Source organism: Scyliorhinus torazame, unplaced genomic scaffold, assembly GCF_047496885.1.
Source record: "Scyliorhinus torazame isolate Kashiwa2021f unplaced genomic scaffold, sScyTor2.1 scaffold_467, whole genome shotgun sequence".
Lineage (NCBI taxonomy): Eukaryota > Metazoa > Chordata > Chondrichthyes > Carcharhiniformes > Scyliorhinidae > Scyliorhinus > Scyliorhinus torazame.
Window position 1 is genome coordinate 95,089 of NW_027308194.1, and position 15,576 is coordinate 110,664.

Below are 15,576 nucleotides of genomic sequence, written 5' to 3' on the forward strand. Positions count from 1 at the left end.
TTGAATTCAGTGCCTTGCCATTTTGTTGGTCCAATTCTGCTTGAAGATAGCGTCAACATGGACCTGGCACAAGTGAGTGAGCCACCGGGGAGGGTTTCATGTTCTGAGACACAAGCACAACATTCCCTTCCTCCTGTGTGACTTCACTCACTCACTGAGCAGAAAGAGCTACCGAGGGAATTACTCACTTTTCCAGGATTATTTGCAGCCCTTTTAGACTCCGTGGGTGGAAGAGAGGTTGAGTGACAGTCACATTCTGATGGAAGGTCTTTAACATCCTGTAATAATCCTCAAGCATCAAGGTTGGCTGAAGGTCTTCATTATAAATTAACTCGACATCTCCCAGAAGGTAGCTGGTCCTCTCTTTCAACACAGAAAGGTGGCTGTGAAGATCAGAGTAGAAGGGCAACCTGTCCAATAGCTTCAAGTAATAACAGATTAAATGTTTACTGCACTACTACGTGGTGAATAATTCCACACCTTAAACATTTTACAGATGCCCTTGTTACCTCTGGGCTGGACAATCCCCAAACTCCCCTGGCCAGCGGCCCCCATCCTCCACTTCTGTTCCATCCTCTTCGACTCATCCGAGACTCTGCCCCAGTTGTCCCAAGTCCCATTCACCCATCGCCTCCTGTGCTTGCTGACATCCACTGGCTCCCAGTCTGGAGGTGCACACACTTCAAAATTGCATCCTCGAATCCATACATGGCCTCGCCCCCTCCCTATCCCCGTAATCACCTCCGGACCTACAGTCCTCCGCGATCTCTGCGTTCCTCCTATTCTGGCCACTTGAGTATCCCCGATTTCCTTCAATCCACCACTGGCGGCCATGCCTTCAGCTGCCTGGACCCTAAGCTCAGGAATTCCCTCCCGAAACGTTGACCAGAGAGAATGATCTAATTGTTCGTGTCAATATATTAAATATAAAAAGGTATGTATTTTCCTAAAGTGTTGTCTTCACCGTTAATTTCACTTACTTTTCTCCAGTGATGATGGACGTCCACTGTCCCCAACATAATCTGCCCAGCTGCATTCATTCCGGAGTTATCCCCAAAGATTAGAGTACATCCTGTGAAGGGAACAACCAAACGCAGAGGGAGTGAAAGGTTTGCTTCAACATTCATACTGTAGAAGATACATCACAGAGTTCCATTCTAAACTGGTCAGGCTCTCACCTGGGGTCCCGTCCTGGGCCTCACACCTCAGGAAGGAGGGATTAGCCTTGGAGGGCAAACAGCACGGATTCATCAGGATGATCCCATAATTAAATTGGTTAAATTGCGAGGACAAGTTGTACAGGCTAATCTTGTGTTTCCTCAAATACCCTCCCTGCAAAAAAACGTGCTTGTCAGGTGAATTGGACATTCTGATTTCTCCCTCTGCGTACCCAAACAGGTGCTGGAGTGTTGGGTTAGAGAGTTCTTTGTTCCCCATTATGCATTCCCCTGTTTCTGACTGTAAGGGACCTACATTTGTCTTCACCAATCTTTTTATTTTCACGTACCTATAGAAACTTTACAGGCAGTTTTTAAGGTCCCTGTAAGCTCACTCTCGTACTCTATTTTCCCCTTCTTAATCAATCCCTTGTCCTTTTTGCTGAATTCTAAACTGTTCCTAATCCCCAGGTCTGTTGTTTTTTTTTTCTTGGCCAAATTGTATGCCTCTTCCTTGGATCAAATACTGCCTCTAATTTCCGTTGTAAACCATGGTTTGGCTACCTTTGGCGTTTTACTTTTGTGCCAGACAGGAATAAACAATTGTTGCACTTCCCCCATGCGATTGCCTATCCACTGTTATCCCTTAAACTAACATTTCCCAATCCATCATAGCCAACTCGCACCTCACACCATCGTAAATTCCTTTATTTAGATTCAGGACCCTATTCTCAGAATCAACTATATCACTTTCCAACTTGATGAAGAATTCTATCATATTATGGTCGCTCATCCCGAAGGGGCCTCACCCAATTAGATTGCCAATGATTCTGTTCTCATCACACAGTACCCAGTCTCGGATGGCCTGTTCTCTAGTCGGCTCCTCAACATATTGATCCACAAACACTCCAGGAAATCCTCCTCTTCCTAAATACTGAATATCCCTGGATGTTCAGTTCCCATCCCTGCAGCCATGTCTCTGTAATCCTGAGTATATCATACCCGTTTGCATTTATTTGCGCGATTAATTCATCCACTTTAATGCTAATGTTCTGTGCGTTAACCACAAAGCCTTAAGGCTGGTCTTTTTACTTGTCCTGGAGGATAGGAACAAAAGGCAAGAAGGGGAATAAGAAAAGTGATAGGCAGAGAATCAAGGGTCAGAATCAAACAATATTTTTCACTGTGACCCTGTTTGATTCTGACCCTTGATTTCTCTGCCCATCACTTTTCTTATTCCCCTTCTTGCCTTTTGTTCCTATCCTTGATTCCCCTTCTCTGACTCCTTGCATAGGCTCAGCCCCCTGCCATTTTAGTTTAAACCCTCCCCAACTACTCTAACAAATACTCCGCCAGGACATCAGTCCTGGTCCTGCCCAGGGACAACCCGTCCAGTTGTACTGGTCCCACCTCCACTAGAACCGGTCCCAATGTCCCAGGAACTTTCCCAGGAAAGTTACATTCTGCTAAGCCATGAAATCAAATGAGGTCAATGTAACGAGGCTAAAGATGGTGTGCAGGATGAGCTTCTTTTGGGGTTTTACTTGCGTGCCAGATATCTGCTGTGAACATGTATTTATTAGAGGACAAACCTTTGACATTGCACAATACTGTAGAGTTCTGCTTGGCAAAGCGAGCGAGGCTGTGAAGTTGGCTACATCGATGAGCTACTCCCCAAGTTCTCTGCCACCTAGACCAGGAACAGAATTAAAACCAAGTTACCCAGGATAGACTTTAGTCCACGCACGAGAATTGAGAAATATTTCTGAGGCTTGTTGGAAACCAATGTGAGAAATGGCATTTATATGTTTTGCTGTGAACAATCTGGTGCCAGTGAGCACCAGACAGTCTCAATTCCTCTGAGTGCAAAGGTAGTGGGTTCAAGGCCCATCCCAGAGACCTCAGCACAAATTCCATGCTGACACTCCCAGTGCAACTCTGAGGGAGAGCTGCACTGCCAGAGGGTCTACTTTTCAGTTAAGACATTAATCCAAGGACACACCAACCCTCTCAGATTGATGTAAAATATTCCAAGGTCAATATTTCAAATAAAATGATTGTTATTGCTGCAATTAAAGAAATAATTTGACTAAATGTGTGCAAAGTATTATGTACACGGTGACCCTTAGTAACGGGGTGGGATTCACAGCGTGAACAACAACAACCTGTATTCATTTGGCACCTTAATGCGGTTACATGTCCCAAGGATATCCTTTAAAGGATTGTTAACAACAAAATCTGACACTGAGTCTGACCATGGCTACAGGACAGATACTCTCACCGTGGTCAGAGGTAGGTTATCAGGCCTGAGTTAAAGGAGGAGAGGCAGGTAGCAGGCAGAGGTTTAGGGAGGGTTTAGAGTTTAAGAGGCCAGGCAGCTGAAGGGCAGAGTCACCAAGGGTGGTGCAAGGGTAGGGGCGGCACGGTGGCACAGTGGGTTAGCACTGCTGTCTCACAGCTCCAGGGTACCAGGTTCGATTTCGGCTTGGGTCACTGTCTGTGCAGAGTCTGCACATCCTCCCCGTGTCTGCGTGGGTTTCCTCCAGGTGTCCGGTTTCCTCCCACAGTCCAAAGATGTGCAGGTTAGGTGAATTGGCCGTGATAAATTTCCCCTTAGTGTCCAAAGGTTATGTGGGGTTATGGGGATAGGGTGGGGCAGTGGGGCCTGGGTAGGGTGCTCTTTCAGAGGGTCGGTACAGATTCGATGGATCGAATGGCCTCCTTCTGCACTGTAGGGATTCAATGAATTTCTATAAATTGATGTTAGGCATGCCCAAGAGGTCAAAATTGGAGGAATGCAGAGAAACTGCAGGGTTGTGGGATTGGAGATTATAGAGATAGGGTGGAGGAGGTTATAGAGATAGGGTGGAGGAGGTTATAGAGATAGGGTGGAGGGGGTTATAGAGATAGGGTGGAGGAGGTTATAGAGATAGGGTGGAGGAGGTTATAGAGATAGGGTAGAGGAGGTTATAGAGATAGGGTGGAGGAGGTTATAGAGATAGGGTGGAGGAGGTTATAGAGATAGGGTGGAGGAGGTTATAGAGATAGGGTGGAGGAGGTTATAGAGATAGGGTGGAGGAGGTTATAGACATAGGGTGGAGGAGGTTATAGAGATAGGGTGGAGGAGGTTATAGAGATAGGGTGGAGGACGTTATAGAGATAGGGTGGCGGAGGTTATAGAGATAGGGTGGAGGAGGTTATAGAGATAGGGTGGCGGAGGTTATAGAGATAGGGTGGAGGAGGTTATAGAGATAGGGTGGAGGAGGTTATAGACATAGGGTGGAGGAGGTTATAGAGATAGGGTGGAGGAGGTTATAGAGATAGGGTGGAGGAGGTTATAGAGATAGGGTGGAGGAGGTTATAGAGATAGGGTGGAGGAGGTTATAGAGATAGGGTGGAGGGGGTTATAGAGATAGGGTGGAGGGGGTTATAGAGATAGGGTGGAGGAGGTTATAGAGATAGGGTGGAGGAGGTTATAGAGATAGGGTGGAGGAGGTTATAGACATAGGGTGGAGGAGGTTATAGACATAGGGTGGAGGAGGTTATAGAGATAGGGTGGCGGAGGTTATAGAGATAGGGTGGAGGAGGTTATAGACATAGGGTGGAGGAGGTTATAGACATAGGGTGGAGGAGGTTATAGAGATAGGGTGGCGGAGGTTATAGAGATAGGGTGGAGGAGGTTATAGAGATAGGGTGGAGGAGGTTATAGACATAGGGTGGAGGATGTTATAGAGATATGGTGGAGGAGGTTATAGAGATAGGGTGGAGGAGGTTATAGAGATAGGGTGGAGGAGGTTATAGAGATAGGGTGGAGGAGGTTATAGAGATAGGGTGGAGGAGGTTATAGACATAGGGTGGAGAGGGTTATAGAGATAGGGTGGAGGGGGTTATAGAGATAGGGTGGAGGAGGTTATAGAGATAGGGTGGAGGAGGTTATAGACATAGGGTGGAGGAGGTTATAGACATAGGGTGGAGGAGGTTATAGAGATAGGGTGGCGGAGGTTATAGAGATAGGGTGGAGGAGGTTATAGACATAGGGTGGAGGAGGTTATAGACATAGGGTGGAGGAGGTTATAGAGATAGGGTGGCGGAGGTTATAGAGATAGGGTGGAGGAGGTTATAGAGATAGGGTGGAGGAGGTTATAGACATAGGGTGGAGGATGTTATAGAGATATGGTGGAGGAGGTTATAGAGATAGGGTGGAGGAGGTTATAGAGATAGGGTGGAGGAGGTTATAGAGATAGGGTGGAGGAGGTTATAGAGATAGGGTGGAGGAGGTTATAGACATAGGGTGGAGAGGGTTATAGAGATAGGGTGGAGGGGGTTATAGAGATAGGGTGGAGGAGGTTATAGAGATAGGGTGGAGGAGGTTATAGAGATAGGGTGGAGGAGGTTATAGAGATAGGGTGGAGGGGGTTATAGAGATAGGGTGGAGGAGGTTATAGAGATAGGGTGGAGGAGGTTATAGAGATAGGGTGGAGGAGGTTATAGAGATAGGGTGGAGGAGGTTATAGACATAGGGTGGAGGAGGTTATAGAGATAGGGTGGAGGAGGTTATAGAGATAGGGTGGAGGAGGTTATAGAGATAGGGTGGAGGAGGTTATAGACATAGGGTGGAGGAGGTTATAGAGATAGGGTGGAGGGGGTTATAGAGATAGGGTGGAGGAGGTTATAGAGATAGGGTGGAGGAGGTTATAGAGAAAGCTCTGGAATAGCTGACTGTGGATGTAACAAAAACATGGATGAGGGTTTCAGCAGTGGATAGGCTGAGCCCTGGGCAGAGAGCGGAGATGTTACAGGGGTGGAAGCTGGCGGGCTTGCTGATGGGAGGCGGTATGGGGTCAGGAGCTCAGCCGGGGTCAAATGGGCCACGGAGATCGCTGACAGTCTGCTTCAGCCTCAGAATGTGCAACATCATTGATCCGAACCGGGTTAAAGATGCACAAAAATCAGCAAGGAGTGGGTCTCTGAGCTACGGTGCCAATCAATACCCTACCTCATTTCACACCATTTATAACTCCCAAAATTCCCATACGTGACTTTCTTTCACATCTAACCTCCTTTTAGCATCAATACCTGATATCGTTTATCTCCAGTCGCTGACAAAGTTCTGTTTTTAAGCGATCAAGCTCATCTCTCAATGGAATACTGACAGATAACCTCTCAGAGGCAGACTCTCGGTTTTTATGTAGCCACGACCTGCAAAGTGAATATTAACTTCAGTTTGTCATCAATACTCTCCCAACAGGATCTCTGGTTTCCTCAAAACTGCCCCGGAACTAACAAAACACACAGTAGAATTGAGCTCCTACAACATCGATTAGAGGGAATTAACAGACCACTTAACCAAAACCATCACCCTATACAAATCGCAGCATTATCAGCTTCAACACAACATTCGCTGATCACTTCGGTGCTGCCTTCATTTACAAAAGAATGATACAGTGGTTAGCACTGCTGCCTCACAGTTCCAAGGATCCAGGATCAATTCCGGCCTCGGGTGACTGTTTGTGTGGAGTTTGCACTTTCTCCCCGTGTCTGCGTGGGTTTCCTCCGGGTTTCCTCCCACAGTCCAAAGACGCACAGATTAGGTGGATTGGTCACGCTAATAGAATGCCCCTTAGTTTTGGCCACGTACCAGTTGATCATGGGAGGAGATTTTAACTGTGTCCTGGAGCCGAGGGTGGATAGCTCGAGCCCCAGGTCGATGGGTAGGGTACAAATGGCAAGGGAGCTGGGGGGGTTTATGGAGAGGATGGGTATGGTGGATCCATGGCGCTTTCAGAACCCAGGGGGAAGGGAGTATTCCTTCTTTTCGCATGTTTATAAGGTGTATTCGAGGATTGATTACTTTGTAGTGAGTCAGGAGATTTTGGTTGGAGGGGGCAGAGTATGTGGGGATAGTTATCGCGGACCATGCACCCCACTGGCTGGAGATTCGGTTCAGATCGGGACGAGAGCAGAGGCCGGGGTGGAGGGTTGACTCAGTGTTGTCGGCGGTTGGAGGTTTCTGTGATAAGGTGTGGGTGACAGTTAAGGAATTGTGGAGTTGAATCAGAATGGGGTGGTGTCGACGGGCATTTTTTGGGAAGCACTGAAGGCAGTGGTCCGGGGAGAAATTATCTCATTTACGGTTCGTGCGAATAAGGAAAGGAGGGCGGAACATGACCTTCCAGTGAGCGAGATAGTGGAGGTGGACAGGGAATATTCGAGGGTGCCCACCGCGGAAGGATTGGCGAGGAGGAAAAAGTTGCAGGGCAATTTGACAGGCTGACAATGGGGAGGGCGGTAGGGCAACTGCGTAGGGCAAGAGGGGTGCAATACGAGTATGGGGAGAAGGCGAGCCGCATGCTGGCGCACCAGCTGCGGAGGCAGGCTGCATCCAGGTAAATATTGAAGATCCGGACTGGGGCTGGGGACGTGGTGTCAGAGCCAGGGAAGATAAATAAGGCATTTAGAGAGTATTACCAGGGACTTTATGAGGCAGACCCAGGAGGAGAGAAGGGGGACATGGGGTGGTTTCTGGACGAGCTAGAATTTCCCCAGGTGGAGGAAGCAAAGAGGCAGGCGTTGGAGGAGCCCCTAGGGCTGAGGGAGATGTGGATAGTATCAGGGGCATGAAGTCAGGGAAGGCCCCTGGGCCGGATGGGTACCCGGCAGAATTTTATCAGGAATTTGCAGCGGACCTGGCACCACTTCTGTTGGGGGCGTTTAATGAAGCGCTGGAGAAGGGGGAGTTGCCAGAACGATGAAGCAGGCAGTAATCACACTAATCCCCAAAAAAAAGGTGGAATGTGGGTCGGATAGACCCATATCACTATTGAACACAGATGTGAAAGTATTGGCTAAGTTGTTGGCGGGGATGATTGTGTCCCGGGGGTGGTTGCAGAAGATCAAACAGGCTTTGTGAAGGGCAGGCAGCTCGCCAGTCTGGAGGAGCTAAGGAAGAGGGTAGAGCTGCCGAGGGGTAGTGAGTTCAGGTATCTACAGGTTAGGGACTTTGCACGAAAGGTCTGGAAGGGGCTCCCTAGATTGCCGGGATACACCCTGCTGGAGCGACTGCTGCTTCCGGATGTGGAAGGGGAGGGAAGAATTGGGAATATATATAAGTGGCTGGGGGAGCAGGGAGGCGAGCGGGTGGTGAAGATCAAGGAGAAATGGGAAGCGGAGTTGGGAATGGAGATCAATCGGGGAGTATGGAGTGAGGCACTGAGAAGGGTAAATGGGACCTCCTCTTGTGCAAGGATGAGCCTGATACAGTTCAAGGTGGTGCACGGGGTGCATATGACTCGGGCGAGAATGAGTGGGTTCTTTCAGGGGGTAGTAGATGAGTGTGAAAGGTGTGGGCGGGGGCCAGCGAATCGTGCGCACATGTTTTGGGGTTGTGAAAAAGTGGGAAGAATCTGGGCGGGAGTGTTCGCGGACTTAGCCAGGATAGTGGAGGAGGGAGTGGACCCGGACCCTTTGGTGGCGATATTTGGGGTTTCAGAGAAGCCGAAGCTCATGGAGAGGAGGGAGGCCGATGTCTTGGCCTTCGCCTCTCTGATTGCACGGCGACAAATTTTGCTGGAGTGTTGGTCGGCATCGCCACCGGGGGTAGCAGCATGGTTGGGTGACCTGCTTGACTTCCTGCGGTTAGAGAAGATACAGTATGAGTTAAGGGGCTCAGCAGGGGGGTTTGAGAAAAGGGGGGGTATGTTTGTGGGGGGGGGGGGGGGGTGAAAAAGGAGGAAAATCTGTACAAACTGTATAGTTGATTGTTGGGAAGAGTGTTTCCCGGGGTGTTTATTTGCTGTAACTACTTTGATACAAGTTTGAATAAAATGCGTTTAAAAAAAAAAGAATGCCTCTGGTGTCACAAAGATGTGCAGGTTGGGTGGGGCTGGGGTGATCGGGTGGGGGAGTAGGTCAAGGTAGGGTGCTCCTACAGAGGGTCGCAGCAGACTCGATGGGCCCAACGGCCTACTTCTGCACGGCAGGGATTCTACGATTCTATGAAAATATAGAGATGTATGAAAGTTTGCCCGAAATTGCTTTTTTGCTTCACAAAGGTGGTAGAATAACGTAAACTGAACGGGTATTAAAGTGCAGCTGTGAGAATCTCATACCTGAAAGGATTGAGGTGGCAGGAAACAGATTCAAAAGTACATTTTCAAAAGAGAATTAGATTGAGTACTTGAAAAGGAAACATTTGCAGGTTATGGGGAAAGGCGAGAGTGAGACTAATTAAATAGTTATTTCAAAGAACCAGCAGATACGCTGGGCTGAATGGCCTCCTTCTGTCCTGGATGATTTCAATATATATATTTTTTGCAACCTAATCGTTTAGTTTTCAAGAAACAAGTAGTTTAATTGATTGCCGTTAGTAACTTGATGTCCCAAAGCAATGCATGGCCATTCCTGAAGTGCAGTCACTGTTGTAATGTATGAAACACGGCAGCCAATTTACACACAGCAAGATCCCACACACAGCAATGTGACGATGACTGGATAATCAGATTTTTGTGATATTGATTGAGGGATAAATATTGGATAGGACACCTGGGAGAACCCCACTTTTCCATTTCGAAATAGTCCCGTGGCATCTTTTACCTGCACCCGAGTGGGCAGATAGGGCCAAGGTTTAATGTTTCATCCAAAAGACAGCTCGGTCCTCTGACTGTTGTAGTAACCGGAAGGCTTTGCTCAGTGGAATTCCACAGGGCTCGCTCGGCAGCGGGCCCTTTGCTTTGCGTGGTATGTGGCAAAGACTTAGACTGCAACATAGGGGGCCATGATTAAGAAATTTACAGATGATACAAAAGTTGGCTGTGTGGCTAATAGAGAAGAAGAAAGCTGGAGACTGCAGGTACAACAAAGAAAAGTACAGCACAGGAACAGGCCCTTCCGGGGTCCGTATTCCTCTATTCCCATCCTATTCATGTATTTGTCAAGATGCCCCTTAAACGTCACTATCGTCCCTGCTTCCACCACCTCCTCCAGCAGTGAGTTCCCTCTGTGTAAAAAAACCTACCTCGTACGTCGCCTCTAAACCTTGCCCCTCGCACCTTAAACCTATGCCCCCTAGTAATTGACCCCTCTACCCTGGGGAAAAGTCTCTGACTATCCAGGAAGATATCAATGGAGTGGTCAGGTGGGCAGAAAAATGGGAAATGGAATGCAGTCGGGAGAAAATGAGGTAATGCATTTAGGGAGGGTAAACAAGGCAGGAGAAGACACTATAAATGGGAGAATACTCAGAATTGTAGGGGAAGAGAGGAATCTTAAGTGCATGCCCACACATTGCTGAAGATAGCAAGACATCCATCAGCTGGTTAAGAAGGCTGATGGGATGTTTGCCTTTATTAGATGTTGCACAGAATATAACAGCAGGGAGATTATGCTGGAAGTGTATAAAACGCTTGTTAGACAACAGCTAGGGAGAACTGTGTACAGTTTTGGTCACCACATTACAGGAAGGATGTGATCGATCGGTACTGGGAGTTTTACAATGATTTGGCCAGATATGGATAATTTTAGCAAATGAAAAGAATAGATAGGCTTTGGCACTGAGGAAGTTGAGGAGATTTAATTGAGGTGTATAAAATTATGAGGGTCAAAAACAGTGGATAGGAAGGACCTATTCCAAACAGCAGAGTGGACAATAACCAGGGGGCAGAGATTTAAAATGATTGGCAGAAGGGCAGCACGGTGGCACAGTGGTTAGCACTGCTGCCTCAAAGCGCTGAGGACCCAGGTTTAATCCCGGCTCTGGGTCACTGTCCGTGTGGAGTTTGCACATTCTCCCCGTGTTTGCGTGGGTTTCGCCCCCACAACCCAAAGATGTGCAGGGTAGGTGGATTGGCCGCGCTAAATTGCTCATTAATTGAAAAAAAAAGAAATCGGTACTTCAAATATATTTTAAAGTAATAAAGTGATTGGCAGAAAGATTCAAAGGGAGTTGAGAATTATTTCTCCCAGAGGGTGGTGGAGATCTGGAACTCACTGTCTGAAAGGGTTGTAGAGATGGGAACCCAGACAGAATTACTGACATATATGCAGTTTGAGGTGCTGTAATCTACAGGACTATGAACCACAAGCTGGACAGTCTATTCCAGCCAGCACAGAAACAATGAGCTGAAGGGCCTCCGTATGTGCCATAGATTTCAATGATTTGATGATTGCAGCACTCCCTCAGTACTGACCCTCTGACAGTGCAGCACTCCCTCAGTACTGACCCTCTGACAGTGCAGCACTCCCTCAGTACTGACCCTCTGACAGTGCGGCACTCCCTCAGTACTGACCCTCTGACAGTGCAGCACTCCCTCAGTACTGACCCTCTGACAGTGCAGCACTCCCTCAGTACTGACCCTCTGACAGTGCGGCACTCCCTCAGTACTGACCCTCTGACAGTGCGGCACTCCCTCAGTACTGACCCTCTGACAGTGCGGCACTCCCTCAGTACTGACCCTCTGACAGTGCAGCACTCCCTCAGCAATAATCACAGCAACATTCATAACTTAAGTGAGATAAGCAATAACAGATTCTTGTACCCGAGAGCAGGTTCCATACGGACAGTGCAGTCCAACTCTTCCTCTGGGTCCCTGTAGCCAGTAAAGGAGTAGTAGGTCTTATCCCATCGGATAGGTCTATTGAATGGAAGGTTCCCATTTCGATGATCGAGGCCCTTGTCAACCTGGGAGTCCTGCACGTGATCAGTGGATAAGCTGCAGGATTTCAAGATCTTGACAACGGTACTGAGTAGGTCCTTGCTCTGTAGTGTGAAAGTGACTGCTCGGAACTCTGAAACAAATAGAATTGTCTTAATGGTTTCAGCTTGGTCTATGAAGAGCAAAACAATTGTTAATGAATTTTTTTTTAAAAGACATAAAGTGGGCTTACTGCACCATAATGTGAAATGATAGAATGATACAGCACAGCAGGTGGCTATTCGGCCCCTTGTGCCTGTACTTGCTCTTTGCAATTGGCTCCACACTCACTCCCTCCACTTTGCCCATTGCCCTGTAATTTTTCCCAATTCAAATATTGATCCAATTTCCTTTTGAAAGTTCCTACTAATCTGCTTCCATCACCCGTTCAGGCAGCGCCTTCCTGATCACAACAACTGATATACTCAGAGCTGAAGCTGTTCTGCTACCGTCACCTTTCACATCCTGCTAACATAGCCAAAGGCAGCAAAACAAGAGCAATAACCTTGAATTTATATAGTGCCTTTAACATTGCAGAATGTCCCAAGGTGCTTCTCAGTTGTGTTACCACAGTTTGACCCTCAGCCACAGGAGGAGATATTAGACCAGATGAGGCCAGATGACCAACAACTTTGGTCAAAGAGGAAGGTTTTAAGGAGTGTCTTAAGGGAGGAGAGTGATAGGGAAGCAGTGCAAAGAGGGAGGCCCCAGGTAACGAATGGCACACCCGCCAATGGTGGAGTCAGAAAATCAGGGATGCGCAAGAGGCCAGGATTGGAGGAGCTCCGAGATGGGAGGGTTGTGGGGCTGGAGGAGTTTATCATATCAGAGAATTTACAGCCCTGAAGGAGGCCATTCGGCCCATCAAGTTTGCACCGGCCCTTGGAAGGTGCACCCCACTTAAGCCCCATGCCTCCACCCTATCCCCGTAACTCAGCAACCCCACTTAACCTTTATGGACACTAAGGGCAATTTATCATGACCAATCCACCTAACCTGCACATCTTTGGACTGTGGGAGGAAACCGGAGCACCCGGAGGAAACCCACGCACACACGGGGAGAACGTGCAAACTCCACACAGACAGTGACCCAAGCCGGGAATGGAACCCAGGACCCTGGAGCTGTGAAGCAATTGTGTTAACCACTATGCTACCATGCTTCAGCTTGCATGGATCAAGAGGGATAAGGCCGTGGAGTGATTTGAAAACAATGTTGAACATAAGAACTAGGAGCAGGAGTAGGCCATCTGGCCCCTCGAGCCTGCTCCACCATTCAATGAGATCGTGGCTGATCTTTTGTGGACTCAGCTCCACTTTCCGGCCTGAGCACCATAACCCTTAATCCCTTTATTCTTCAAAAAACTATCTATCTTTATCTTAAAAACATTTAATGAAGGAGCCTCAACTGCTTCACTGGGCAAGGAATTCCATAGATTCACAACCCTTTGGGTGAAGAAGTTCCTCCTAAACTCAGTCCTAAATCTACTTCCCCTTATTCTGAGGCTATGCCCCCTAGTTCTGCTTTCACCCGCCAGTGGAAACAACCTGTCCGCATCTATCCTATCTATTCCCTTCATAATTTTATATGTTTCTATAAGATCCCCCCTCATCCTTCTAAATTCCAACGCGTACAGTCCCAGTCTACTCAACCTCTCCTCGTAATCCAACCCCTTCAGCTCTGGGATTAACCTAGTGAATCTCCTCTGCACACCCTCCAGCGCCAGTACGTCCTTTCTCAGGTAAGGAGACCAAAACTGAACACAATACTCCAGGTGTGGCCTCACTAACACCTTATACAATTGCAGCATAACCGCCCTAGTCCTAAACCCCATCCCTCTAGCAATGAAGGACAAAACTCCATTTGCCTTCTTAATCACCTGTTGCACCTGTAAACCAACTTTTTGCGACTCATGCACTAGCACACCCAGGTCTCTCTGCACAGCAGCACGTTTTAATATTTTATCATTTAAATAATAATCCCTTTTGCTGTTATTCCTACCAAAATGGATAACCTCACATTTGGCAACATTGTATTCCATCTGCCAGACCCTAGCCCATTCACTTAACCTATCCAAATCCCTCTGCAGTCTTCCGGTATCCTCTGCACTTTTTGCTTTACCACTCATCTTAGTATCGTCTGCAAACTTGGACACATTACACTTGGTCCCCAACAACAAATCATCTATGTAAATTGTGAACAATTGTGGGCCCAACACTGATCCCTGAGGGACACCACTAGCTACTGATTACCAACCAGAGAAACACCCATTAATCCCCACTCTTTGCTTTCTATTAATTAACCAATCCTCTATCCATGCTACTACTTTCCCCTTAATGCCATGCATCTTTATCTTATGCAGCAACCTTTTGTTTGGCACCTTGCCAAAAGCTTTCTGGAATTCCAGATATACCACATCCATTGGCTCTCCGTTATCTACCGCACTGGAAATGTCCTCAAAAAATTCCACTAAATTAGTTAGGCACGACCTGCCCTTTAGGAACCCATGCTGCGTCTGCCCAATGGGACAATTTCCATCCAGATGCCTCGCTATTTCTTCCTTGATGATAGATTCCAGCATCTTCCCTACTACCGAAGTTAAGCTAACTGGCCGATAATACCTGCTTTCTGCCTACCTCCATTTTTAAACAGTGGTGTCACATTTGCTGATTTCCAATCCGCCGGGACCACCCCAGAGTCTAGTGAATTTTGGTAAATTATCACTAGTGCATTTGCAATTTCCCTAGCCATCTCTTTTAGCACTCTGGGATGCATTCCATCAGGGCCAGGAGACTTGTCTACCTTTAACCCCATTAGCTTGCCCATCACTACCTCCTGAGTGATAACAATCCTCTCAAGGTCCTCACCTGTCATAGCCTCATTTCCATAAGTCACTGGCATGTTATATGTGTCTTCCACTGAGAAGACCGACCCAAAAAACCTGTTCAGTTCCTCAGCCATTTCCTCATCTCCCATTATTAAATCTCCCTTCTCATCCTCTAAAGGACCAATATTTACCTTAGCCACTCTTTTTCGTTTTATATATTTGTAGAAACTTTTACTATCTGTTTTCGTATTCTGAGCAAGTTTACTCTCATAATCTATCTTACTCTTCTTTATAGCTTTTTTAGTAGCTTTCTGTTGCCCCCTAAAGATTTCCCAGTCCACTAATCCCCCACTAATCTTTGCCACTTTGTCTGCTTTTTCCATCAATTTGATACTCTTCCTTATTTCCTTAGATATCCACGGTCAATTTCCCTCTTTCTACCGTCCTTCCTTTTTGTTGGTATAAACCTTTGCTGAGCACTGTGAAAAATCGCTTGGAAGGTTCTCCACTGTTCCTCAACTGTTTCACCATAAAGTTTTTGCTCCCAGTCTACCTTAGCTAGCTCTTCTCTCATCCCATTGTAATCTCCTTTGTTTAAGCACAAAACACTAGTGTTTGATTTTACCTTCTCACCCTCCATCTGTATTTTAAATTCCACCATATTGTGATCGCTCCTTCCGAGAGGATCCCTAACTATGAGATCATTAATCAATCCTGTCTCATTACACAGGACCAGATCTAGGACCGCTTGTTCCCTTGTGTTAAGTAATGGGTTAAGAGACATTGCAATTAGTTGTCTCATTTATGTTAAGTATCCATTAATTGACACTGAGGGGCTTCAGGTGGCCTCTGTCAGGTGATGTATAGTTAGAGTTTTGTGCAAAGGCTGTTGGAATGAAATAAATG

General features: G+C 47.1%; 1 protein-coding gene across 2 annotated transcripts in view; it reads right to left on the bottom strand.

The window, feature by feature from the left end:
* LOC140406317 (T-cell activation inhibitor, mitochondrial-like) overlaps positions 1-15,576 on the bottom strand; it is a 53,621-nt gene that overhangs the window by 12,695 nt on the left and 25,350 nt on the right. Inside the window, exons 4-8 of one of the 2 annotated variants that reach the window (XM_072494432.1) lie at positions 11,690-11,939; positions 6,234-6,356; positions 2,750-2,847; positions 981-1,072; positions 189-421 (exon numbers count right to left, since the gene is read on the bottom strand). In XM_072494432.1, the coding sequence (XP_072350533.1) occupies positions 189-421; positions 981-1,072; positions 2,750-2,847; positions 6,234-6,356; positions 11,690-11,939 (796 nt within the window). The remainder of the gene's footprint in view (positions 1-188; positions 422-980; positions 1,073-2,749; positions 2,848-6,233; positions 6,357-11,689; positions 11,940-15,576) is intronic. The other variant, XM_072494433.1, reaches the window with a different exon arrangement.